Source organism: Calonectris borealis, chromosome 3, assembly GCF_964195595.1.
Source record: "Calonectris borealis chromosome 3, bCalBor7.hap1.2, whole genome shotgun sequence".
NCBI lineage: Eukaryota > Metazoa > Chordata > Aves > Procellariiformes > Procellariidae > Calonectris > Calonectris borealis.
Genome location: NC_134314.1, coordinates 79818574 through 79846572, shown reverse-complemented (window position 1 = coordinate 79846572; position 27999 = coordinate 79818574). Strand labels below are relative to the sequence as shown.

Below are 27999 nucleotides of genomic sequence, written 5' to 3'. Positions count from 1 at the left end.
TCATCCCAGCGATGTCACAACTTCATAACTGCACAGACTTCCTCTTTCTCGTTTATTCTGAGACTTCCTCTTTCTCGTTTATTCTCTTGCACATTTGTTTGTGGAAAAGAACCTCAGATGATGCCTGATTTCCTGCAGCAGGGGATGTTCCTCCCTCAGACTCTCCTGTGTGTGCTCCCTTCAACTCCCACATACCTGCAGGCTTTGGTCTCCACACCCAACAAACCTAGTTTAAACTCTTCACAAGGTTAGCAACCCTGTCAAAAGATAATCATCTTCATCAGGTGCATCCTGTCTTTTCCTAGCAGACATCATTCCTCAAAGAGGGTCCCATAGCCACAAAAAACCCAAAGCCCTGCCCATGACACCAGCAACATATTAGAGGTGGGCTCAGGCAAGGAACAAACAGGTCTGATGGGCAGGGGGGGGTGCCTTCATCCCTTTGCAGAAGGAAGTCCCTGAGTAATGTTACCCATCACTTTCTCTCAGCCTCACTGGCTCCGACAGCACAGCTAGATGCATCCCCCCAAAAAACTCACTCCCTGTCTTGGCAGGGCTTCACAGTTCTCTCAGTGTCCTGACCAGAGCACAGCTCCTACAGGCGAGGCTGCTGTCACCCCAACCTCCAAGAAGCTCCAGGCATTCCCTGCAGCCTGCATCTGGACAGCCACATCCTCCGCAGGGTTGCGTCTGGGTTGAGGCTGAGAAAGAAGATGAAGACAAGCCTGCTCTGCTCCCCCGCACTCAACAGGCAGCTTCTCAGTCTCTCAGTTCTTAGCTGCATTTCTCCCACCTTACGAACGCCAGCTCCCCGCGGGCAGGCTGCTCCCTCACACAGCATGCACCGAAGAGGACACAGAAGGCTGACACACACCTGCTTCGCCCCATTAGATTTCCTGCTCAGTGTGCAACCCCTCATACTGCTTTTTGTTCCCACCTGCAGTTCATTCAGCTCATAAACATCAGGTCTGCATTTTTTCTCCTGCACTGTGCTTACAAAGCTTTAAAAAGCTTTTTTGGAGGAACTTAAAAAGCATCTGTTCCCCTAGGTTGAAGGACACACTCAGGCAAAAAACCTCAACACTAAAAGCAAACATTCAGTTCATTGAACAAAGCAAGTGTTCCCCAAAATAACCTTTTAATTATATGCTCAACTTTGATGTGATCTCTCTACTGTTCCCTCAACTACTGTACCAAGACAATGCTTGAAGACTGCACTAGTAAAAAAGAATGAAGCTCCATCTTCTTTCTGTACTTAGGCTCGCTATTCATTTATTGACCATTTTTCCCCCAAAAAGACACAATGGACTTAGCTGACTAAGGTGATTCATTTCGAGGCCTGGGAGAGAATAGTTTGTGGCCTTCTTTGAACAGCAAGTTATATACTTATATTTTGCCCTCTGAAATATTAAAAAGAATAAATCATTTGGAAAAAGTTACACAAGAAGTTTTGAACTGTGACTGACCTTAAGACATTATGGACATATTCCAGAGAAGTGACGTACATGCAATGACAGCTAAGGATATTTCTCCTATTTTTCTGTATTTAAAAAAAAAAAAAAAAAAAATCACAGCAGCAACAAATTTTAGTACCCCAGCAGTCCAAAAACCAGAAATTGTATGCTACAGATCATTAGGCTTTTGGGCTTTTCTCCCCACCCTCATTTTTATTAGGAGAATTTTGTACTGTTCATGATATATATAACAAAGGAACTGACACTTTTTGATGTTCATTGCAGTTCTTCAGAGGTTCAGTCTTTGGGTAACTCAATGACCTTGAATAGCCCAGTTCCTTTTTTTGTAGAAATCAAGACAGTCATACAATGCAAGTTGTTTCTGCAATACTGTATTCATTATAGCTAGTCTGTAGAGGATTTAGCTTCAAGATGAATGAGATCACTTACAAATCTACCAAAACTGCATACAATTCAGTTCAACTTCTCTCTTGGCTCTACCTTACGAGGAAAACGTCAAACCAAAAAGACCTACCAAAAAAGATGCATCTGGCTTTGCTGAAACAAACAGAAAGCACTGTAGTCATCTTGCGAAGATTTAATTCCTGCTGCCTAGACAATGCTAAAGTCAGAAGTCTGTTCGCTTTTATCTACCACGGAACTGAAATATCCACGGATGCATTCTTTCATGAAGAGAAGGCTGGGCTTTGTAGAAAGTATTTCATTAGTGAAAGTTACTACTTCGCTTTTTAGCACAGTAAAACCCTTCTTTATCATCATCACCCAATCACCCTGCCAGTTACAGAAGTGTTTAAGTTGTCTCAAGGGCTAGATATATTGTCTAAATAAGGACTATTGTCAAAACGGTCTGAAGCTGAGAGCAGTTTTATTACAGTTGGGGAAAACATCACTTACAAGGAAATATTTGATCAGCTGTGCCATGGTTTCTCACTTTGGTTTAAAAAAAAAAAGAGAAAAAAAGAGTGGAATACAGTAACTTACTACAAAGAAAATGAGACACATACAGTTCTTATAATCCATCCTCATTACCACAGGTAGTTAATGGTATGGAACTATTTAGTCCTTCATTTTTTACTTCTGGAAATACAGGATTTGTTAAACAAATTACAGAGTCTGTGTTTAACAAAAAAGCATGTTTCTAACCAGACCTAGCTGAGCAGTCATAAATGCCTCTCTCAAACAATTCCTCTGCTGTTCACAGAGATGCCTGCGAAAAGGCAGAACCAATACAGAACACCACTTAGACGGGAACATTCTCGTCTTTTAAGACAGGGCTCTAGTTGTTAATTCTAACAGACAGATGAGGTTGGGTATTCAACTGCATTAGGTCCTTTAGGGAGAAGCCTAATGTAAAATACCAAACAATATGGTTTGAAATGTACAGAAAAGCAAGCATTCAGTCATGTTTAAGTAACTCAGTCATGTTTAACTCAAACTAATAATGATAAACAAGACAAAACTTTGCCAATCAAGATTGGATTTTTTTTCCTTTGTCTGTTGAATCATAAACGATCTGACCTCTCAGACTGATACCAGTAACCCTATTCAGTCTGGTCTTAATCAGACTTTAGGATTCATCATCAGGAATTACAAGATCCTTTGGGTTTAGAAGAAACCTGAGCATGCATACATTCTCAATTCCAGACTGGACTAACTCTGGAAAAAACATTTTTCAAGAAAACCCCCCAAAACCCACAGGGCTTCCTGAATTTCCTAAATGTTAAGATTTTTTTGATTCAAGAAGTCTCAAAAATACAATTTGGCCAGCACAATAGCTTTATTTTGCAATTTGAATTATTATACACAATTGGGTAAAAGCCCATGGGAGGAACTGCATGGAAACTTACCACTTTTTGGCATTTCCTTACATTACAGCCAAAGTGCAAGGTCTCCAATTAACTCCCAAGGTAAGAGAACACCACTTTGCTGTTAAGAAAAGTCATGTTAACGCTTAAAATATCTAATTAGTTATTTAAAAGGCCACATCTTTCAAATGTAATTAGAAGTCATTTAATAAAGTTTTTGCTTCTTTTGGTATAATAAATTGCCACATATCCTACAGCTAACAGGTAACAGAACATGTTTTCCCAAGACATGTAAAAAAGCAAACAACACTGTCTCTACATTATTCCATACACCTTAAAAATGAATGCCAGAAATCAATTGTTCCCAGGTATTTGAGTAGAATTTTATTTCCTTCAGACATGCTGTTGCTCTTCTTCAAAAGAGAAAAAAAAAAAGAAAAAAGCCCAAACCAAACTTTTCATACATAGTATCTTGAGGCACAGGTTCCTCCATACTTAAAGGAATTTTTATGCAGGGTGTATCATATTTTACAACATTGTTGCTATTTGAAGTCTATGGCACATTTATTTTTTGGGGTGAAAAAAATTCTCCTCTGTGTTCAGCTGCTACAATATGGCACAAAGTTAGAAGTTAACACTGTGACTAAATATTCGATGCTTTTTTGCTGGCTATTTTGGGGTGCACATAAATAAAAGGCACACTTTTCCTCTCCCCTCTCAAATCATTTATGTACTGTATAAGCCTAACTTCGCAGCACTGCTCCATGCCTGCTGGCCCAGTGCAAAAAAAGATTTAAGTCAGCATCCAATGCTAGTAGCAGCTCTATACGCTTAACCAATGGCTTTAGTTTAGCATGCTACTTCCACTGTGGTGACCATTGATGAGAGGCCAACAGTGTTCCTGAAAAAAATTACAAAGCCTAAAAACCAAAAAATTAAGTTATTTATATTCACTTACATGTATATTTTCCAAATGTGTTCACAACGTTCAGAAAGTGCACATTTTTAAGTCTTGTTGCAGTATTACAAATGTCCATGACCTATATATTATAGCAGCGCCATGTGCAACGGCATCATTAAAGAACTGTCAATGTTTCCATTACTGACCCTGTTTTGCAAGAGTATAATGAACACACAAGAACTTGCTCTTAGCTAGAACTTAGTGTCCATAATGTCTTCGGTATGGTATTTTTAAATATTTGGATTTAATTCTGTACAGCAGTCAGAATCTGAAAAACAGGTTAGTGGTTTCACTTTTTGGCGCTCATTTTTACGTAACAAGGATTATCAAGAATGAAAGTGAGCTTTCAGCACATGAAGAGCTCTCAATAATAAAAGCTCCACAAACCATTACCACACTGTTAAAAACTTAACAAAAAACCAATAACATTTAGTTAATGATCCTTACAAAATTACTTTTTGTGATTTAACAACAGATAACATCGATGAAATTATCATATATAAAAACAGCTTAGGTCTTAACATCAATGGTCTGACAAACATATTTAAACAAGAATATTCGGAGTTAAGACTAGTGCTAAATTTAGCTCCCAAATTTAGCTAAATTTAGATTTGAGAGTTTAGATACTCTCAACTTGATATGCCTTTAAAAAAAAAGGTCCAACTTTCAGAAGAGTCTGAAAAACAGCAGTTTCAAGTAAGTCTGGCGCAATTAGGTATTGTGGCTAGAGTTACCATAAATATGTACTACATGGTGACTTGACAAAATTGTGTTAAAAGAAGAGCGAGTTGAACCACTACCTCTGAAGGTTCTTGCTTTGGTTATCTTTTAAAAAAAAAAATTCGGACTGTTACAGTAACAGTGCAAGTTCATTATAAAGCCACATGCCTCTCTGTAGATGTTCTCTTATTGACTGGTTTTTATTATGCCCACTGCCAGCAATGGGCATTCTGCTTGGAAAATCCACCTCCTGCTGTAAAAGGTTTTGCTGAACCAAACGAAGAAAATAATTCTGATATCAGACTCAACTGGGAACATACTATTTCATTTAGTTCTTGTTAAGAATATTTAAAAGCCTTCTCCACCCACAGTCTTTTTGAAATACAAGGCACAAATAGGGAGTGGACATTCCAGCAAAAAGTGATTGTCTGAAATTAACAGTCCACAGCAGTCTTCTAGTCCAGCACAAGGAAACATTTTTGCTGTCCAATTCTATGCCACGTCTTCTAGATAATCTGCAACATCACTTAACTGAGAAATGGTAAGGTCTTGCGTGATGCCTTCAAGCTAGAAAATAAATGAAATTACAAACTCAGAAATCATAGAAACAGTAAGTATTATTTCTTGTAGTCTTTCCCATCCTTTTGGCCTCAAGCTCTTTCAGTGAGATTTCAAACTCCTTTAGGAGGTGCTCACACAGATCTTGAGATATAGGGATAAGATGTTCCTATGCTGGATACTAAACCAGTCTCAAATACATTTTACATTTACATTTTACATTTACATTCACTAGAAACAGGCAGTGAACTGTGCTACCAAACAATTGTTGTGGGGTCTTTGTTTTGTTTTTTAATTAGTGTAGTATCTAACTTGGCAGGAATACTAGGTGTAAAAATACAGAACGTAATAACATGCTCTAACATATATCCTAGGAAACTATGATAATGGCACATTCCTTCTCAGAAGGTTATAAAATAGTCAAGACAAGATCAGAAAAATGTTAAGAACAATTTTAGAAGAATCATACTTTATCACTGGCATTCGACTCTTCTGTTTCCACAGAAATTTCATCTATTTCTTCACCAATACTGATATCACTTTTTTCTGAGCGATGACTAGTACTAAAGAGAAAGAAAACCATAAACATAGAAATAAGATTTTCCTTTTGAACACCCAGGTATTACATTCACTTTATACCTGACATTTGATTTGGATTTCACTTCCTAGCAAGTTAAATATGAAGTTACTTAAAAACCCATAACAACCAAAGGCTTTCTACCTAGATGAAGCCATGATAAATACTGATAAATATTTAGGCCTCAATCCTGCAGTTTACAACACCAATACCTTCAAATCATAAAACCGAGGCTGTTAAATATTTATTACTGACTACTCATGATGCTTTATTTTTCAGTTGAGTATTTCAGCATACACCATATTCATTATCTAATAGCATTAATTAAAGTGTTAAAACATTGCTAAGTGCATGGTTCAGGGAAAAAAAAACACAACACCTTCCACAAAAAAGCAACAACTTATCATCTTAAAGTTAGCACCAGGTTTTTAAGGAACTCATTACCCCCTACAGAAAAAGGATCTGGTTTTTTTAAATTTGCAACTATATGTATTAAAATAGCAAAGCAAAATTTAAAGGAGTTCAGAGATACTGACAGACTCCAGCAATAGTGACTAGCTGAAACATTATGAAATAATTCAAATATGCCAGTGGATATGCTTATAATGCATGAAATACTATGCTACTGCAATATCATCCTTCTCTTACCTGTTGAAGTCATCAGCATACTCATCGTCATCTCCATTTCCTAAATAATTTTTAAAAGGTATTAATCAAGTAAGTTTTCTCTTCAAGAAATGCAAAAAAGAATCTATTCCTGCACCCAAATACATGGTTTGGTGGCTGGTAAAAGTGCGAGTAGATTAAATTACTTGTGCAGATTTAGGAAGAGAAGCCGAATTTGTGTTTTTCATTAATTAATCTCAATCTCATTTACACAAACTGTTTTGAAATTGAACACACACTTTCAGGATGTTGACTACGTTGCTGAAGACAAAATTTAAATAGTTGGCAGCTCTGTTTTGAGAGACAGTTGATACTTCTTACATCACATCATCTTCACACTGCTCCTAAAGCTTACAAGGCAACTTTCAAAGGTGTGGAGGGCAAGTATATATGCCACTGAAAAACAGCAAGACTTGTTTGGCTGTCTTTTTCTGCAAATATAAAACCCTTCTTTTCTTAGAAACCTAGACAACAAAATTTATCACTTGATATTAGCAAACGTGTGCACAGACTGAATCAAATTTTTGCTGCATGTGTAAAATACTAATCCACATACAAGACACCAGTTTTCACTTTTCTGTATTTCTTTAGATCAGATCTTGCTCTTAACTCCACCAAGTTTCACAGTGGTATTAAATAGAGTGACAGAAGTAAAAGCTGAAGATTTTATTTCAATGCGTATTTCAGTTTCTCAGATTCCTCTAAGAAGCTGAGCCAGAAGTTACAGTTAAAAATATCAGAGCTTATTCAATTTTAGCAGTTACTTGCCTAATTCTAGTGATCCCAATTTTGCATTCACCAACCGCAGGTCTTTCAAAACAGAGTTTCTATTCAAATCTGTAACAAAACAAAAGCATTTATATCAGAAATTCAATTTGTGAATCTTTAAGATCCCACTTAAACATACCCATCAACGATTTATAACAAGTGTTCTTTTATAATAACCTTATTACCATACTGTACTATAAAATTATATATTATATCCAATTTTCAGGCCTGAACTCTGCTAACATTTAAAAGCATGAGTAGCAAACAGGGACAATCTCCCAGTATTCAGGATCAGGTTTTACAACATGAAAGCAAATATCCCTAAAGAACTTGTGCAAATAATGTAAGATAACGATAAAAAGGAGTAAGTTAATTTCAGTTAAAAACTGAGCAGTAAAATTTTATACTCCTGAAAACTGCTTTATATACACAAAAAAAAAAGGAGCATAAATAAGTATTTCATGCTCCAAAACATAAGATTCCCCAATGGTAGCGTAACCAGTATGCAATCACTCAGTGAAAAAAGCATTACTATGAAGCACATTACAAACAGAATGGGGCCGCATACAGGCTACTTAACCACATTTGCATCTGAATGCTTAGATCATTCATTACATTATGGGAAATATCTCCTACATTCATCAAAACACAAAAACATGTGAAAACTTACTATCAGACTCCTTTAGCGAAGGTGCACCAGTCAGGGAGCTTAACCCACTTTTTAGAGGCGGTGCATCAGAAAGGGATGCTAGACCTCCTGCTTTATTAGCTTCAGTTTTCCTAAAACAAACCAAAAAAGTACGTACTTCACAGAGCTGTAAAATGTGTATAGTGACTTTGTTTTCTTTTACTAAATTGTCATAAAACTAGAACAGCAATACCTACAGCAAAAAGAGCAAGGGCAAAGGACTATTCATTCTGCAATCTTAAAAACAGTAGGCAGTTCACTGGCACAAGTGTCAAGCAAGGCATTCAGTAAGAAAATCACTTTCTCACCTATGTAAAGACTTCTGCCTGCCTTCTTTCACAGACAGAGCTCCTGCACCTTCATCAGCATCGCTATTTTTATCAAGGGGCCTTTCATTATCCCCACATGTAAACGCAGCCAAAAGAAGAAAGATTCAGATATAAATCAACATTTAAATTAGTTTGTTTTACAACTAAAAGAGATTATGTCTGACGAAGCTATTAATCCTAAGAGCAGTCAGTTCACAGAATGAAACCTCTCGGAGCAAGACAGATCTCATTATCATGTGTTAAAGTTCACTTGGCTGCTATGTATTCCATTGATACATTTAAAGTGTTGAGTTCAAATACTACTTGCAAGTAAAGGATGAAGAAACACTATTAAAAAGAGATCAAGATTTTCTCATTTAGTATTACCAGAACTGTGTGTTACTGTGACTCCATTCCTATTAGTAATGGACAACATTTGAATCATTCCTTATATCTGTATCACTAAAGTATCATGTATACCATCACATATTAAAACACTTAAAATTTTGAACAACGGGTCAGAGACCTAGGGGCAATGGTAGCTTGGATCATCTCGTATTCTGTCCTTAGTATCTGCTTGCTCCCTTCCTCTCTAATGTACCCTTCTTACAGGAATGGGAAAAGCTCCCATAAGGAATTTACCTTTTTGCAAAGATGCTGGCACCTCCCCTAGTTACTCATCCCTTGGGACTCAGGCACACCAGCACAACATAACACAAAAGGGTTTCACCTGAAAAATATATTCTTTTTTTCTCCGCTAGAGGAGCTGCCAGGAGGGTTAGAAGTGAAAGACCCAGCAGAGGCAGCTCAGTTATAATTAGTTGCTAGCTCATATATTAACATATCCAGCAAAACTTATTATGGAACATTCCTATAATATCTACATCACAATAACATTATGAGGTACAAATTACTACTTGGTGGACTGTGACTCTACTACAGACTCATAATTTGGAAATATTTTTTTCTGTAGGGAGCTTCTCTACTAGAGAAAAAGTCCTTATTTCACTGAATAATTAAGAGTCTTTTTCTTGGATGGTCTTTTTAAAGAAATCCAGTTTACCCAATTTCGAAGTGAATTTCCCTTCTTGTCATATGAAAATACTCCAACAATAAGAAATTAGTAAATATTATTATTATCCAGAAGTTTTCCAGCCTTTTATACTTTCCCCAACTCATTTAAACCTATTTCATGGCAACACAACCACTTGCTACAATGGTTAGACTTTGGTTAAAGGCTAGTTAAATGAGCTCTTGAATAAGGAGTAAATGCACTCAGATGCAGTTTTAATCTTGGCATTTCCAGTAAGAAAAAGAGAAAAGAAATACCATAGTAGGGTTACTTGTAACACACAGTATTTTCCAGAGAAAAATCACTGCTCTGAGGAAAAAAATTCTGCTTTTTATATGCATTCAAATAAAGCTGTATTATAAACAATCTGTCTCAAAGAGTCTGTTAATTTGCTAGAAAAAGAACTAGTTTACCTGGCATGATTGCTTTGTGCTGTACCAGAATCCATCCCAAGAGTAAGCATCTACTGTAGCGATAATACAAAAAAGTTTATACTGTTCTATCGATGTAGTTGGGGGGAAAAGCCAACATGAGGGGACCTACTGTCAAACTGACTTGCAAACGCTTCTGCAATCTCTTCTGGTAACCTCTACTAAGCTAGAGCAATTCTCCAATTACTCGAGCACAGCAAAAGAACACCATGAAATGATCTTGCAGCATTTCTCAATAGAGATATTTAAACTAAGCTTCAAGATAACATGACATGATAACACAAAGATAGGTTTTCAGTTTAATGACAAAGCAGTTGTATAGTTCAGTCACTAGTTCTTGTTTCAAATGATATGTTTCAGGCATCAGAGCCCATAGATGAACAATAAAAAATGCCCTTCAGAAGCGTCTGCAAAATTGACATATGCAGAAATAACAACACTTCACTGAAAACATAGAACCTCACACAAAAGGTGCTGCAGTGTGAAGAGGAAACCCTCAGCTGTGAGAAAACTTCCCTTACTCTCACAGTTTATGGAGGCAGTTTATACATTCACCACATTTTTTGTACTCCTTACAAAGCTATACAGATACCTAAAGCACTATCTCTGTCATTGTCCACTTCCTTTAGTGCTGATCACCACTGTAGCTCTGCTGCAAGAAGACACACTGACATCTGTGCCTCATACACATTCATTTCACTGAAGAAATAGGCTGGCGACATTATATAGTCTAACCGATGCACCTCAAAGAGATACAGGCTTTTCCACTCATGGTACATCCAAGAGATCCCAGATGACACTGTACATTTCAAAGAATAGAATCATAGAAATGCACATTTCAGAAACAAAGTGTTCCAGAACAGATGTAAACACTCGCATTTACAAAGTGCGAATAATCAAACATCAGCTAGCTCTCAAAGGACTGCAAGCTGAGGATAAAAGAAACCTGTATTAAGTAGAACATCCATGTTACTTACCAGCCATAGGTTCTTTCTGGTTTAGGTATAGGATCATCAAAAAAAGAATCTCCCTCTACATCATCTTCATCCACACCTGGATCACTTTTTTCTTTGGTATTTAAGTCTTTGTTTTCTAGTTGAGGATCTAGTTTTGTTTCATTAGGCAGAAAATGAATGCTTCTTTTGCTTCCTTCCCCTGATGAGACACTTGTATCACTTTGAGTGGTTTCAGACGCCTTGAAAGATAAAGAAAAGAGCCCTCACTGAAAGGAATAAGTAATTTCTCTTGATGAAAACCCATATAAACTGGATTTATGTCTTATAATACCGTAAGTGGTAATATAAACACACAACATATAATATACACCTACCATCACTTTTTTAAAAGTTAGCTCAAAGTTATAGTACTTCTCAGGAATTTGTTAGTATCATTAGGAATCAGACAGGAGAAAAAAAGTTGTTTTATCACTTTAGAAAGGAAGTGTTCTTTATTGTTGCTTCCATTAAAATTTTGTTCCATCCTCTGCATTGCTTTGCTATATAGATCACCTCTATTATAAAAGCAACCGATTTTAAAATCTGTTGGTCATCAAATAAAGAAATCTACATACAGACCAATTCTTACCTCCTAGCTTTGAATATAGGGGGGTTTGTTTGTTTTACAGACTGAAAGCTACATGATGCTTTATCAGTATTGTTTTGCCACTCCTCTATAATTACAGCCATCGCCTTCAAAAGAAACCAATTTAAACCCATGCAAATTACTCTATCTTCCATATTAAATAGTAATCTCTGCAATATAATATTAGGTTTTAAAGTGGCAAGCATAAGAAGACTGCAGTTAATGTCACTTTCTCCCTCCAAATAGTAAAAATAAAAATGACACAAACAAGTTACTTTAAAAGTACATAACTTTTAGTCTTTGTGTCATGCTTATGGCTCAGTCCCACAGATACTCAAGCTTGTAACGACTATTCTATTGCTAACTTTAAGATCAACTAATACAGCTCAAGTCATATCTTTGCAAAACTTTGTGGCCCAAAGAACAATATTCAAACTTACCTAGATAATCAAGCTGTTGTGAAAAAACAGATTTTTATTTTTAAACAATATCATTTTACCACCTAGCAAGTAGTACTGCAATTTTTATCTTCCTCTAAACTTATTAAAATTAAGCCAGTGAAAAGATTTATTTATTTCACTAACTTCCTTCTTGCACACTAAGGAATAGCAACGGTTTTGAAACAAAACCAACAGTATTGTTTAATCCATATAACCAATATGTGGGTTGCACTGTCCCAAGTGTTTCTCTATCAGTCACTAACTTTCATTCAGAAGGTTGAAGTAAAATTTTCAAACTGTAGGCCATGGAAGTTGAAAAAGGCCTACCAAGGTCATTTTATCTCAGTCACAGAACCACACGCAATTGCTGGCAGCAGATCAGCTCTTCTAGGGCAAGAAAAGGTACTTATAGCTGTAAGTGGTAGTAACAACAGTATTTTAACTTCCTACCCTAGAGGAACAGAATTGTTGTTGAAAATTAAGAGCTTAGTGATACCCTGACTTGAGTAAAAGAGAAGTTACAGCTACTTTTCTATTCTGGGCCCTGAGGGAGTGAGCTGCTGCTCTCTCACCTGAGAAACTAGAAGCACAACAGCTGGCCTTTGCTTGAATTCATATATCATAAAGTTTTGCTGAAGTGAAATAACTACTTTCAAATTGTATGATAGGTTAACCATGGCTAAGGGTTCAAAGAGCAACATGCCTACCTTGGGTTTCAGACTAATGGTGTTAATAAGCCAGAGCGTGGTTTCACACTTGCACTTAAACGTAATTCTTTGCTGCTGCCAAGAGCTGTGGTCTTGGTCTCTCCTAGCATGCTCCCTTCTACGTTACATCTATTGGTTGCTAAGTCACAGTCAGAGCCAGTTCAGCTCACAGGTTTGCTGAAAAACCACCAGAGAATCAAGTTTAAATCAGGAAGTCTAGATTGTTCAGGTAACTTCCATCTTGCTCCAGCCGGGACTGGCTAAAATTTCCTCCTTCTGCATTATTTTTACTCCAAGTATGTTACACAGGCAGAAGATTCTCCCACCCTGCCTTTGCCAAGGAAAGAGAGAACCGAGGGTGGGGGGGGGTGGGGGGGTGGGGGGCACGGAATCTAAGAACCGCAGTCCTGTTAAGATATCCACTACTTATTCTTAGAGGAATATGTAGTCCAACCAACAGCTGTTGCTGTTTCTATGAGGAAACATCCATACAGAAACCACTTTTCTCCCATTTCTGAGACAAATACATTCTCATGGAGGATTCACCAATATATTATGAAAAGCATTTCCAGAACATGTTCATCTATCCACCACGGCAATGGAATTATGATTCGCTTGCCATAGAAGATGGGTATAAAGAATATAAGAAGCCTGATCATAAATTCCAATTTGTTGGAAATTATATTCTACTTGCAACTTCATCATATCAGAAAGAGCATGTAAATGAAAGTGTTCTTATCACCACCTCAGCTGCTGCTGCATGCCATAAGTATTCAACTCTTAACTGTGGTGTTCTGACAATGCAGAAAACTCTTCTTAAAAAAAGGAAACATGGTTCAATGAATGATTTTTTTACCACACTCTAATACTTCTTGCTCAGAATTAAATACTCTTATCTGGTAGTTTCTCTAAAACTTAGACCTCAGAATAAACCTTAGAATAAACCTTATATGGATACTCAGAATAAACCTTATACGGACACTTTCTTGTGTCCATACACTTACTGGGGATTAAGTATATACACATTAAAAAAATGCCACTATCAGCTGGACCAGCCACAATCACTAACATTAAGCTGAAGTCAGTCAATAGCAGCAGCTTTTGTATCTATGGACTAGTGCATCTAAATAGTCAATAGCAGCCTGAAAAAAGAATTCTGACAACCTCAACACAGAGAGGAATACAACGCACTGCAATACATATCACTTCTGGAAAACAGCACTAATCTTTGGAAATCATTCAGACATGGTTTATATTTATTTTCTACACAATTTAGACAGCACTATTTGAGCTGGGTACTGGAGTTCCTGTTTTGTACAGGCCCAAACACTTGTGATAAAAGAACTAAGACTGTCATTTATTCTTGTTATAATCTTAAACAACAGGAATGACTGTTACTATTCCATGATACCTTCTCTAAAGCAGAGATTCCAGCCATAACTTAAAACTCATTCTTATCAATCTAGTTTCCTAATGAAACAAGCACTCCTCTGTGCTTGTGTCTGTTTGTCTTCCCCTAACTAATATATTTTGGACTGGCTGGCTAAGTTCAACCTCTGCAAAAAGGGTAGAATTTTCAAAAAAAAAAACCCACCAAACCTGCATAACTGCATTGCAAAAAGCTCTGTCAAGAACACACGTAAAGGAGTAAGGTTCATACCAGGCAGAGGCTGGACCAGCCTTCAGACGTGCATGCACACCCAGAAAGAACCCATATGAAACCTGGTTCAATTTACAAGCTACTGGAACTACTTTTTTCCTCCTCTAGACAACTATTCTCTTCCTGAGGAAAAGCCATGTAACAAACACTTAGCTCTTCTCTTTCTGACGTAGTTATTTGAAATAAAGTAATTTAAACCTGAAGATTAAAAGGTGATATATGCAAGGGAGAATGGAATATTTATGACTTAACTCATCATCAGTAGTTCTTCTTAGCTAATCTAGAACCACCCTAAGACAAAAGTAGGGGCTCAGGTATAAAGCAACGGTATTAGTAACAGTGATATTTAATCAGCATTCTGATCTTTTTAGTGGATTTGTTTTGTTTTAAAAGCTGGTGCCAAGCAAGAATTATCTTCTCCTAAGGCAGGTCTGAAATTATTAGAATTTCCATTCAAAGGTCAGTTACAGAAATATTAGCTTTTAAGATACTATCAACAAGCACAGTAATTAATAAAGTAACTTAGTCTTGAAATGAAGCTTGCTTTTCAAGTTTTCTGGTTTTGCATGGCAGAAACTACAGAACTGGAATAAAATGAAGCAGATCCAAACCGAGCTGTCATTGTATTTCCTTTTATCCCTATCAGTCCCTCTCCCAAATGAATAAACTAACAATAAAATCCATGCAACATCTTATTTCTCAGCTTTCACTAGGGAGCTGTAAAGCTTCTAAGTTATTTCCAGTAATCTTGAAAAAAGCTATTAAAACTTTTTATGTGATCAGCTTACATCAGTAATTTGAACAAACTTTAGTACTTGAATCAGGGTTGTTTTGCTTTAGGGGTTTTTTGATGGTGTTTTTTTGGGGGTTTTTTTTTGGTGGTGTTTTTTTTTTTTTTTACTGGGTGCAGTGGGTAGCTGGTTTCTTCTGGAAAAAAGGTTTAAGTGATCATGGTCCTTTCCGTGCCCTACACTTTCCCGTAATTCTCAACCTGCTGATCAGTTCCAGTCAAATGTAAACGAGTATTAGAGGCTTACAAAATGTTAGTTAATACAGATTTTGTGCTAACAGGAAGCAACAGAGAAAAGAAAGTCACAGGCCCCAACACAAAGACAGTTGTATTCCAACACCTTATCAATCCCAAGCAGCAATCAGCCAGCTGCCCGATAAACAGACAAATTAGCTCCAATCTGTCTGTGTCTCACAGAGACTCTCTGAATGCACTGTCACCTACCCAGTCGGAAAGGTACAGGACTTTGCAGATCATTTAAGTGAATGCCATCATACCTGCAGTTTCATAGGAGTTCTCTCTCTTACTTATCTCACATACCTTATGTAGCTTTTTCATTATATATAAACAATCTTACCTTATTTGGTATAGGATGTGTACTTGACCTTCCATCAGATGATTTTGATGTGGGGCACAGGCTATCACTTAGAACTGGAGCCACCTAAGAATTTTCACATAAACACTTATTAAAAATATATTGAATTCTGCCATATTACCATCAAACAAGAAACAAGGCTACTATCCTCACTCACACAGTATGCAAACTGTGACACTGTGATGCTGTATTAGGAAGTCTATGACAACTACTGAATGTAAGCTTTTGTTGGAGTACTGAATGCATCTTGGGTGCAGAGAATTTTCTTTCGAGCCACAATCATGACAGAGACTAATCAAATGCTACTGGTTGGATTTCATTCATTTCATTAACAACTTAATTATATATTCCATTAAAATATTACTGTCATTGCCTTCAGGTAGCTCAATACTTCCATATATTTAGTTTTAAATACATATGTTTTCAGCCTTTTAAAGCCTTTAACAAAACCAATTCTAGGCTTTTCAGATTATATTAAAATTAGAAGTATGCCAAAGAAAATAGGTACAGCTAAAAGTGTTATCAAATCACACTAGAAATTAGAAAAGAAGTGACAGCGTTTTGTGTCATTTATCTGGGTTCACTCTGTGTTACTATGTTGTAGCAGAATATTAGTAGAGTACTAGGGTGGCATTAAAAGTAATACAACAGTCATAATCTTTATCGTTTTCTGGTAAGTTATGTTGAAGGCATTTCCTATTCTGCTAACTATAATAAAGACTTTAAACAGTGTAATACTACAACAGCAGCCAAGTGTTCTTAATTTCAGTTTATTTTTCATCATTGAAATGAAAATGAATAAAGAATTGTGAAGAAAGAAATAAATTACATGTTAATACTACTTACTTCTCCACTGCCTGAAGTCTTTTTCTGCTGACATTTTCTAACAACCTCCAACAACAGGGGACCACCCACAGGACCTTCTGCTTCTGTAATTCCCAAATCTCGAGCTAAGTTTTCTCGACCATCAAGGCCATTTAGCTGGGGGGTGGGGAAAAACACATTAAAAACAAAAATCACAAACACAGAAATAGCTGTCAGAAAACACAATATATATTTTGTAATATAACTCCTAAAGCTTTTTGGTCTTATTTAACACAACAATATTTTGACTAAACAGTGATTATTTAAGACTTCTTGTTGAAGGTGGACTAAAATAATGATAGCCTATTGCATCATTTACTTCTGATCTGTACCTGAATTTATCACAGACCATCCAAAGTTGTTTTAAATCTGCAAGTATTCATCATTAGCATGCTTCAGGATTTAAGGATTTATATGGTCAAGTTACTTTAGCCTGTCACATTTAAAAGTGGATCCTAGGACACCTAGCCAGTGGTTCCAGCAAATTCATAGATGATGGAGTGTCCCCATTCCTGTGCATATAGAAGTACATCAGCATAGGTCAACACTTACTTTCAGTCTCTGTTTCACTTTAAAAAAACATGGGTCTGGACAGAAATGGGGATGAAAGTAATTCAATATCAGCCAAAAAAAAAAAATTGACAGGAAAAAAAATAAAGAAAAATACACTTTTTAAAATTGAACTTCACATTATAGCAGAAGCAGAATGCTACAGCAAACCCAGGTTGGTTGGCATAACCTCAGAATGGCAACACTGCAAAGGGCACCGGTTCATCTTGAACTCTTACAATTATTTAGTGACACTTCCCATTGAAACACTGGTCAAGCAAATACTGAAGCAAGCCACCACTAGCCAAGCACACTGAAATATGGAGGATAAAGAGACAGTACAACAAACAGCTCAGAGACAGGGGTTAGTAGAGGAAGACAAAGTAGAATCTTTTAGCACTATACACAGCAGTCTTGGCCAGCTTGCTTAACTTTGACCAAATTTCATATATGCACTGCAATAGGTGAAAAAGACGCTTTTACTGGAAAAAGGAAGGGGGTGTTTCGAAGAGCATGAGATGTCTTTACAATGTGAACGAAGCACTGCTCCCAAGAGCGCGTGGCAACACGACAGAAAGCATGACTGTTTCTATTTGGTAGCATGAACTTGAATCTTTGTACAGATGTGTCCTAGTGCAATAAATGCAGCTAGGGATATTTGGCAAAGGACAAGGGTGTATGGGATTTTCTTTGATTAAGCCCCTAAAACGAAACATGAACTTCTGAGAAACAGAAGTCAATTAATTGATTTAACAAATTTGGATTTTTAATAAATTAACTATTTGAACTGATATTAAGAATAAAAATGAGTACTTGAGATGTAAAGAGAAATTCTTCAGTTAAATAATAAATTCGGGTTTGAAACAGTTCCATTAAAACCTTTATATCAAAAAGAGACAAAGGGACAAACATGATGAAAAACCTCCAACTCAGTATCAAGAGCCTAAAAGCAATCAGTTGGGCTACATGATCATTGTAGGTCCCTTCCAGCTGAACTATTCTATTCAACCACTTTTTGTCATGTGCATCTGCACAAAGTCTTTCGTTTCACTGAAATTTCTTTCAGAGTAATTACTGACATCATTTTAACTTTCATGTAACAATACTAACTTAGTATCATGACATAGTAAAATTATTGGCAAAAACGTTGCAGGAGTATTCTGTTGTATATACTGTTATATGATTTCACAAAAATTATTAATTTGTTATTTCAAAATTAACACATTATTAAGCACTGTTTTTTTGATAAAGGGAATACTCACTCATATTTCCTGGAATATGTGTCTTTATGGCAATAAGTACCTTTTACAGACCAAATATAAAAAATTATTTAGAATAAACACAAGCAAGAGGCTCAAACAAATCTATTATAGCTTCTGCATTCATTGCCATGCACTCCAAACAATCAGCACAGCATACAAATAAAACCAGTATATCTTACTGTGCTTGATTCGGGCTGAAAAACAGCCAATGTAAAATCAAGATTGAAAAACCGAAGAAATTCTGCAACAAGACCTGCTACCAAGCGACCTAAGAAGGAAATGAGAAGAGTAAAAATACACCAGACCGAAACAATTCTTACTTCAAAGATTTAACATTAACATGGCTTCAATATGAACATCTACATTGATTCAACACTCCTACAAACATCATTTAGACATTCAGCAAACTACCACCACATAGCTAAGCTGTATACCAATTGCCTAATTCCTAACTCAGCCACCGTTTCAAAATTATTTAAGTCAGCAATACTGCAGGAGCATAGAGACTGCTTACAAAATTCAGGTGTAATGTTATTTTTTTAAACTATTCAGCTGTTTTAAAGACATCATTTTGGCATTTCTCCTATGGGTGCATTCACTACTGTACCTCTACAGTGAGTTTTCACTGGTTACTGTTTCTGTTGGTCTAGAATGGCTCTGAGTTAGCATAATCAAACTTGTAATGAAATATTAATTTAAATGCATTAGTCACCGCAGTTAAAAATACAGCTTCAGAAATATTACCTTCAGTAATTATAGATTTAATTCTATTCTGAATGAATAGTAATTATGACATTTGACAGGAACAAAAGCATCCTTTATGTCATGAAGACTGTACTATTATTAAAAGATTCAAAGATTTAATCCTTTGTTCCCTATTTTTATTATTTTGAGAAGTATAGTAAACAAAGAACTTACCATCTTTTGTACCTAAAAAACTTTTCAAGCTTTCATTTACCAGAGGTGTTTTGTTCTGTCAAAAAGCAAAAAACAAACAGTAATTAACATCATCCTCGTACTAGCAAGAAATTGAAAACCATAACAAGTTGGTGTTTTGGTGTACGCTGTTCCATAATGATGCCTGGCACATGTAATTCACTTCTTCAAAATCTACCTCTCTATTAATTCTACTACCTACAAGTAAAAGCTGCAGAGCCATACACTTACTTAGGCAAATTAAAATTGTCTCAGTATTTCTATTATAAAAGCTACAGAGCTAGACTAATTTCACCAAAATTCTTAGCAGCATACTCATTTTTATTTACTTAATGATTAAAAAGGTAAGTTAAGCAGTTAACTTCCCAAATTGCTCCTCTAATATAGTGCCAAGTTTGTTTAAGGAAAAATGGGAATTTACAAATCATCTAGACAAAGTGTGGACTGTGCTAATTAGTGGTTCACAAATCAATACTAATCTTCTATTAATTGAAAGACCTTCAGAAAAACTATGAAAATGGTTCTTCTCCCTTATTAGATTTGCCCTCTTCAATTTTGATTTTTAAACACAGATAAATCAATGTGCTATGTTTGGGTTTGTCAAAATTGTTCAGGGATTTTTCAAACCAAATTCTAAATGCCATTCCTAACATATTAAAATATCCTGGGTAAGAACCTAACTTGAAGAAAATGGATCTGTTATAGGTATTTATCACTATAGCTGTAAACGCTAACACACACAAGAAAGCACTGCACGAAAAAAGAAATGTATCTTGCTTAATATTTAGGAATTCAGAGTAGTGATAAGTATTAATATATTTTCAGTGTCTCTAGAGTGTAAAATTAAAGTATCATGATACATTTAAGCCTTTGAAAAAAGGGTGAGCTGAGATCAACTGTAGCAAATCTCTCTTTAGCCCTATTACTCTCCAGATAGTCTGGGAGGTTGTTCTCTGGGTACTCTATAATATGCTGAAGCTTCCCATAAGAGATGGCATTGTTCTGTTATATCACTCTTCCATTATGTCTTCTTCAGCAATCTTATGTTAGATCTCTGAACTATGGAATCTCATACCATACAGTAACTACTTCCCCTCCTTACTAATGTCACTATAACTTCTGTTTCAGTTGTGCAATTTTCCAAAAAGAGCACAACCATCTAACCAGTGGAGGAACAGGATGGTTTTCCATTCCTCTCTTTTGAAACAGAGAGCCTGGGCATAGGGCACCCTCTCCTCTCTAGTTCTAGAGAATGGAAAGACACAGGAAACGAGGCAATGCCAGCAGTACAAGGGGTCACAAAACTAGCATGCGCATATCACAGCAGTATTGTTACTTAATCATGCTAGTATCACATACCCCTAATATTATTATATTGTCAAGGTATCAGTACATAGTCCATCTCTTAATTCAGAATTTTTCCTTAAATATAAGCAAATTTTCCTGAAGTAAGCCTACAACATCCTTATGAGAAATACCAAAAGTATTAGCATACTTGGCAAGTTACTGCATTAAGTTGCTTTTATGATACACTTGTCAAAAAAACCCACTATATCATCTTACATTTCAAAAGACGTTATTCCAATCTGATAAAATCTTGATCAGTCAACTAGAATTTTTTTTTTTTTAAAGAAGTATTTGATGGAAAATATATTTAGTTATTCTGGTCAATTGGACAGAACCAATATAAAACCAGCAGAGATAGTTACTTAAAGCTACAGTTTCAAAAGGCTAAGTAACAATTCCTATTTCTAAACATCAGTAAACACCCTGGTAGTCCTATTTTGTGTTCTTTAAGCATCATGCTCTTATGCAGTAATACATAATTTTCTCGTTACATTTCAGAAATAGAAAGTATTAAAGCTATTCTATTTAATTCTACATGAAGAACTATCAGGATGTTGATTTTTTAAAATTTTTTTTTTAAGGTTCTCTTACCTCTACTTTCTCTTGTTCTTCTAATGCCAAAAAAACAGCTGCTCGCAACTCTGCCTGCCAAATAAATAAAAAAAAAAACCAAACAGCATTTCTACAAGCACTGTTTTCCCTATGAAAATAGAATGCAAAGAGCCAGCAAGTAGCTTAACAGCTATTTGTTTCTCCTCAAGCAAGTTGGCATCGATTGTAATCTACATCAGTGCAATTAAGACATTTAAGATTACAGGCAATGTGACTTGAGGCTGAGAAAGAAGAGTTTTCAATCTGAGAAAAACAAGGCAGTGGGGGGATTTGATACAAGACTTCCTAAACTATTTCTTCATACACAAAAAGATTCCAAATTACCTACATTATCTACTATTAGTTTCTTCTGAGAGTTAAAAATCCAGCTCTTCCAGGCAGCTTTGAAACACCTGCTCTTCATTTACAATTCGTTCAGGAAACATGAACAAATAGCTTGTGATAATACATTTTAAAAAGCTAATGTTAAGATATACAAATTCCTATGATTTCTTGTCAGATCACATTCAAAGAAACAGAATTTCTCAAGGAAAAAAGAGCATGATTCCAGTCATTCAAATATTCCTGTACTGAGGTTCTACATGATTTTGAATACCTTAATATCAAGGATCAGAATTCTTCTAAGAACGATCTTGAATATTTAAGCTTAAGCCTTGCCTACTTTTTAAAAAATTTTTTTAAACACTACAGTTTCTCTACTTCTTTCATTGAACATATCAAATGGACAACATACATTACATTTGATGAAGGAGTTTGCCACTTTAATCAACTCTTAATCTGACACTTTGAAGTAGCCAGTAGATAACACTGCAGTAATAAACTACAAAAGACAGTGCTACTCTGTATGCCAGCTTTTTCAAGAGCAAAGAAGAAAGCCAGCTTTTAAAGAAAGACTGATTTCCATAACTAAGAATAAGAACAATATGAAGAGTGTCTGGATTTTCTCATGTATATTACGAAAGGTAACTAAACATGGATTACCCTGTAACTGTTCCCTCCCACAAAAAAAAGGATCCTTTCATGGGAAAGATAAAATAAACACTTCCTTTTTAAGCATAACCCTCTTTGGACACCTTTTTAAAGGACAAGAAGTAATGCAAAAAAGTTAAAAAGATTTCCCATCAGAAGTAGTGTAAAATGCTTATCACAATTGTATACAACGGTCATACTGACATTGCAGTTACATTTTTTTCACATGCTGGGGTACAGCATTCAATCAGCAAATCCTCTTATAAGCCATTAATTTAAATATTATTCTTACATTTTTTCAGGTGCTGGGGTACAGGACAAAACTTGAGACATTATTTTCCAATGGGAAAGCACTTAGGGACTTCAAACTCATTTCCATGCCTCAAAGCATGTAAGTACATCAGTGACCAAGATAACTTATTATACTAGGCACTAAGTACAAACTGTGGAGATGGCTTATTCATTGCACACTGGTCTCCTTGGCAAAGCTACACAATTCCCTTGCAAACATCTTGATATTCCAACACCTTCCAAAGAGATCTTGGCAAAATTATTTTTTCTTATCAAACTTTATTCATTCTTTCTACTCTTGAGGCAGTATTTTAGATGAACAAGCAAAGGCTTCATGACACTGATCTCGATATGCTGTGGAATACTAGATCAAAAAGCAGTCGCTTTAATTTCATAAAATGCTTTGTACATGTAGTACAGTCAAGAATGACATTGTCTGCTAGTTGACAAAGCCTTGCTGTCTGCTTCATCTATCTCTCAACATCATTTCTACAAACCTCAGAGTCCTGCAGAGGAAGATTTTTTTTTTTAATCAAAGACCCATTACCAGAAAGCATAATATAAATTTCAGCTTGCCAAATGCGTGTGCTACCACCCTTCTCAACCTGCTTAAGCAGCTGAACACATGCAGTTTTTGAAGCCACATACAGGCAACTTTGTGCATTCCCTAAGAAACAAGGGGTAGGCAAGTTCAGCAAGTGTCAATAAGGGATACATTCACTTCAGAGATCTGCAACAGGCCAGCTGGATGTCCAAAACTCTCCTGCAAGCTTGCATTCACAAATCGTTACTAACACATGCATCAGTGGATGGTGTGGTTAAATGTATGTTTAGGGCAGTGAAATGATTAAAGTAATGCATGAGATTTTGCAGGGTCAAAGAATGCATTGCTGCTGAGATAAACTGTTTACAGATCTTCCACGCAAAGCACAGGCATCTATAACTGCTATCTACTCCAGTGTTATGAAACAAGCACAAACAATCTCTTACATATGTAAGATTTCTTCCTGCACAACTTTCAGCATCTCCACTTCCTAACTCCAAAATAACTGTCTTGAACCTCAGTAGATACAGAAGCAAGACTGGCATAGCATTAAGCAGTCTAACCACTGGTGATCACCCCAGGCTAAAAGCCTGTACCAGTCTATATGCATCACAAATCCAGAGCTGGTGCCAAACCATAACAACAACTTCACTATCAGTATCACTCCGTACCCTCCCCACCACTCTCCATCTGTGAAGTTCTCATCCTGATGACCAATAAAGTAGTTTGCATGACCATTTTTTGTCTCCTTCAGTGGAAAACTCTTCAACTTAGCAGCCTTAAATGGCTAAGAAAGTTAAACTTGCTGGCCAAGTAATTGAAAAGATGAAGAATGCTGGAAAAAGAAATAGGAAGAATCCATACCACAAAGGAAGTAGTAAACACCTAAAAGTCAAACTCTAAATACCTGCATGTTTATACACATTTATCATGTGCTTACTCTGCATGTCACAAACAGTTCTCATTCTCATGTTCCTAAAGGTAGGATACATCCACAATGTTATGAGGACCATACTGACATTTAAATGTTGAATTTCAGTTAGTTGATCTGAAATCATTATAAATGGTTATGTTTTACTTAACTTATAAAAATAAGAAGAAACAGATGTTACACAAAAAAATTAATGGTCCCCATTGATTCCAAGAAATTAGTTGACTTACTGGTATGAAGTGCTTTAAAAAAAAAAAAACAAGCAAAATCCACAACATCCAGAAAACAGGAGATTACACTGTAATCAGCATACTCATCATGACAGTTAATAATTGAAAGACATTTAAAAGCATTGTTCATTATAATATATGGAACGAAGACGAAAAAGCAAACAGGACAATTTTAACTGACCTATGCATATGCAGTTAAAAGCCCATTTTAAAAATAGTGGTTTTATTCTATCTAACAACACATTATTTGCCAGTACCTCAGCTGTCTAGGTTTTGAACCAAATTAGCAAGAAATTAGCAAGAACAGTATCAGCTGGCCAAAAGCATTACTAGTCATATGATATTAGTGATGCTAACCTCCCTCATATTTGTAGCAACAGCAAGTTCCAGAGAAGATGCAAAATTCAGGTGGTATAAACTTATTTTTCCAGAAGGAAAGAGATTAAGAGATACAAACGAAAACAAAATAAGATAACAAAGGAACACAGTAAGAAGCATAATGGCTCTTCTTGCTCTGATGATGACAGCTTCCCTAGGAGAGAGAAAGATCACGTTCTCTTCAAGACAGAAGAGCATCTCTATTTGTACAGCATGCATCACACAGTATCAGTGACAATTCTCACTAAAGTACAAATATCCACAGTTATATTCTATATGTTTACAGAATTCATTAGGAAGCAGTCTTATCCATCAGATTAATTCCAATGATTAACAAATTTTTATGTATACATACACACACTGCAGTTTAAAGACAGGAAATTCTCAACTGCAAGTGGCAAATATATTTACACATCTTCCAGTTTTCACAATATGACTTCATTAAATACTCCAGTGTTCAAAGTCTAAGGTAAATAGAAAATTCATAAACAAATTTTAAAATGTCATACAAGTAACATTTTTTTTTAGCTAAATAATTTACATCAACACCAATGCATCTAAGAAGTTAATCTCAAAATAAGAATAAACTAATAAACTGCAACCTGTTATAAAATCATGTTGTACTAAAGAACAAAGGCATCACCATAAGTTTCTTTCTAAAAATTACTCAGTCATTATGTTACAAAATGTATTAGCTGACAGCCTGATGCGCTCTATCCACTGAAATAATTCCACTTAAATTCTAATCCTTCCAGAGCCGTCTTTACCCGTAGTGCTTCATACCAATTCAGCTATACATTGACTGTATAATTTTCTTTAATATCTTTAGTATCTTCTTCAATAAATGTCAAATACATTATTATAGTTAGCTTTCTAGCCTCATCCATCTTGAAAAAATGGTCAGTACTCATTCTGAAGTATAAAATAAACAACTGTTTTGATAATATGTAAGTGTTCATTCAGTTCTACCACATAATAAAAAAAATACTGACACGATAGATAAAGAAACACTTGATCACAACCATGTTTAATTTATTGTAATGAAAGGATGATGGCAGGTTTTTTTTTATGCATGCATTTTTTTTTAATGCATTTAATTTCAATTGAAAGCTGACAGTTTAAGACGACTTGTTCAACCTTAAGTCTTCTGTCAGGTACTAGTAGAACAAATTCTGCAAGTCATTAATACTATCAATTAACAGACAACCATCAAAGTTGTGTGCCAATTAAGGTTTACAGTTAAGAAAAAAACACCACGAATTCCTCAAATGAGCTGCCTTAACCATAAGCATACCAATTATTAAACAGTAACTCCTAGTATTAAAGAGGCATAACCAAGTAGGATGCAGTTCATATTTTTGCAAGTCTTTTGCTAGTTTGCCTTAAGTATACCTTATGCCATATTGGATACTACACACTTTTAGCATTATAGAATAGTGAAAATTACAATAAATACATTTACAAAAAACTCAACGAATTGGCAACCATAGTACAAAAACTTGCACACTACACAAAGGCAGGAATTAAGAAACTACAGCTCACATGCTCAATATGACCTAATTGGCTTGTGATTTTTTTAAATTATCATTTTATTATCACCACACTTTTATTGGTTACACTATATGAGAGGTTAACAGGTGGCCCAAAAGGCCTATTTGGCACTTAACTAGAAAAAAGTCTCCCTACTCAAAATACAGTTACATGAGCTAGAATCTTCATCTACTTATGGAATTTAAATAAAGATTATCCATTTGAAAAGCAAGAACAACATATTTTTAATAATACTATTTTGTTGAATATTTGAAATATGATTGGAAAAATAAATAGCTTTAATAATACTATTTTCTTGAAAAGTATGACAACTAGCCCAAAATCTAGTGGACTTCAAAGTACACACACAAAATGCTCTCATTTCCATTAATCACTTCAGTTGTTGAACTGTTCCTGAAATATCAGCAATGATCATCCACCTCCTGAATGCTTAAAATAGAACACTGTAGATAAACGCCACCATCCTTGATCTGAAATCCAAATCCAAACTTCATTTCTCATCTAGCTTGGAAGGGAATCCAGCAGTTCTTATGCTTCCATATCTGTATGGCTGTCTGCTATACACAGTAGTTATTGCTGTAAGCTTCTAACTTGAACAAGAATCCATGGAACCAATCTTCATACCCTTTCTGACACAAGCTCAGGCTACACAACAGGCTTGGAAGTAGTGTACGACCCACTACAACACTATCTTCCATACATTTTCTTAACATAGTGTTATTTGTTCCCTACAGGCAGGCAGCATCCCCAGAGTTTCCAGGTTTAGCAAGCCTCCAAGACACAGCTCAAGTAACCCACGCTCAAAAATAACAATGTTTAAACAGTGACCCTCAAGGACTCCCGCTTGAAATTTTCTATAGGGACTTTTCGTATCGCAGCAGAGACAAACTCTGTCCACCCTGTCCCACACCACCCGGCGGCTGAATATTTCCAGCAAGTTTGGCAACGGCAAGAGAGCCCTTGCGGCCACACGGTATCTACGAGGGCGAAACCGCACAGCCGGGCGCCAGGCTCCCTGCGGCGGCCGAGAGCTCCCCTCCCTCTCCCCGCCTAGGCGATCTTGCAGCTCTTACGGCCGCCGGGCAGACCTCATGCGGCGGTCAGGCCTCGGGCCTTCGGCTCCGCGTCGAGCACGTACCAGCTCTACCACGCAAGGCAGGCGCTGGACCCGGCTCCTCGCCGAGCTCCAGGCCGAGCGGCCAGGGAGCACCATGGGGAAAGCAGGCGCCACCGCCAGGCCGCGACGCCGAGAGAGGGCCCCAGCCGGGAACACCGACTGGAAGCGGCAGGGAGAGGGGACGAAGCCCGTGGAGCCCCAGCCCCCTCCCCCGCTCCGCGGGGCTGTTATCCGCCGCCGGCGCCAGCCAGCGCTCCCCCCTCCCCGCTGCGCGAGGTGTGCGCAGACGAGAGGCTCTCCTTCACCGCACCTTAATCTTATTGAGCACCCCGCTGCTCTCCAGCGTCTGGACCAGCAGGTCCCGCAGCTCTGTGTCCTCTTCTGTCGCTGCGGCCGCCATCTTGTTTCTCCCTGACAACCGCCCAAACTGCGCTAGCGGTAGGACGAGCCCGGCAGATTCGCCTCCGCCGCCGGGGGAGGCGCCAACCCAGCGGCGGACCCGAGGAAACGAGGCGCGGCGGGCCGGCGGCCACCCTCAGTAGCGGCCCGAAAGGGGACGTAGCGAGGCCGCAGCCACCCGGCGCCTTTACCGTCCGCAGCACCTGGAAACTGCGGC

At 36.8% G+C, this 27999-nt stretch overlaps 1 protein-coding gene across 3 annotated transcripts; it reads right to left on the bottom strand.

Moving 5' to 3' along the window:
• Positions 1-77: 77 nt before the first annotated feature.
• CEP43 (centrosomal protein 43) lies at positions 78-27999 on the bottom strand. Of its 3 annotated transcripts, XM_075146327.1 has the most exons (12): positions 27694-27998; positions 21352-21405; positions 19396-19450; positions 18657-18745; positions 16649-16783; positions 15785-15868; positions 11007-11224; positions 8201-8310; positions 7531-7599; positions 6745-6784; positions 5989-6082; positions 78-5528 (listed from the first exon to the last, which is right to left on the bottom strand). In XM_075146327.1, exons 1-12 carry the CDS (start codon positions 27781-27783, stop codon positions 5454-5456), a joined length of 1113 nt encoding a protein of 370 aa, XP_075002428.1. In that variant the 5' UTR covers positions 27784-27998; the 3' UTR covers positions 78-5453. The 3 variants fall into 3 exon arrangements, with proteins under 3 accessions (XP_075002428.1, XP_075002429.1, XP_075002430.1); XM_075146328.1 differs by lacking the exon at positions 5989-6082 and having other exon boundaries at positions 27694-27999; XM_075146329.1 differs by lacking the exons at positions 18657-18745; positions 19396-19450; positions 21352-21405 and having other exon boundaries at positions 27694-27997.

Excerpts from the sequence above, each read along its gene's own strand:
- CEP43 (XM_075146327.1), bottom strand. The coding sequence starts at position 27,783 with ATGGCGGCCGCAGCGACAGAAGAGGACACAGAGCTGCGGGACCTGCTG. Across the intron at positions 7,600-8,200 it reads TTCGCTAAAGGAGTCTGATA|ATTTGAATAGAAACTCTGTT; the intron begins GTAAGTTTTCAC and ends GTTTTGTTACAG. Across the intron at positions 6,785-7,530 it reads ATTGGGATCACTAGAATTAG|GAAATGGAGATGACGATGAG; the intron begins GCAAGTAACTGC and ends AAAATTATTTAG.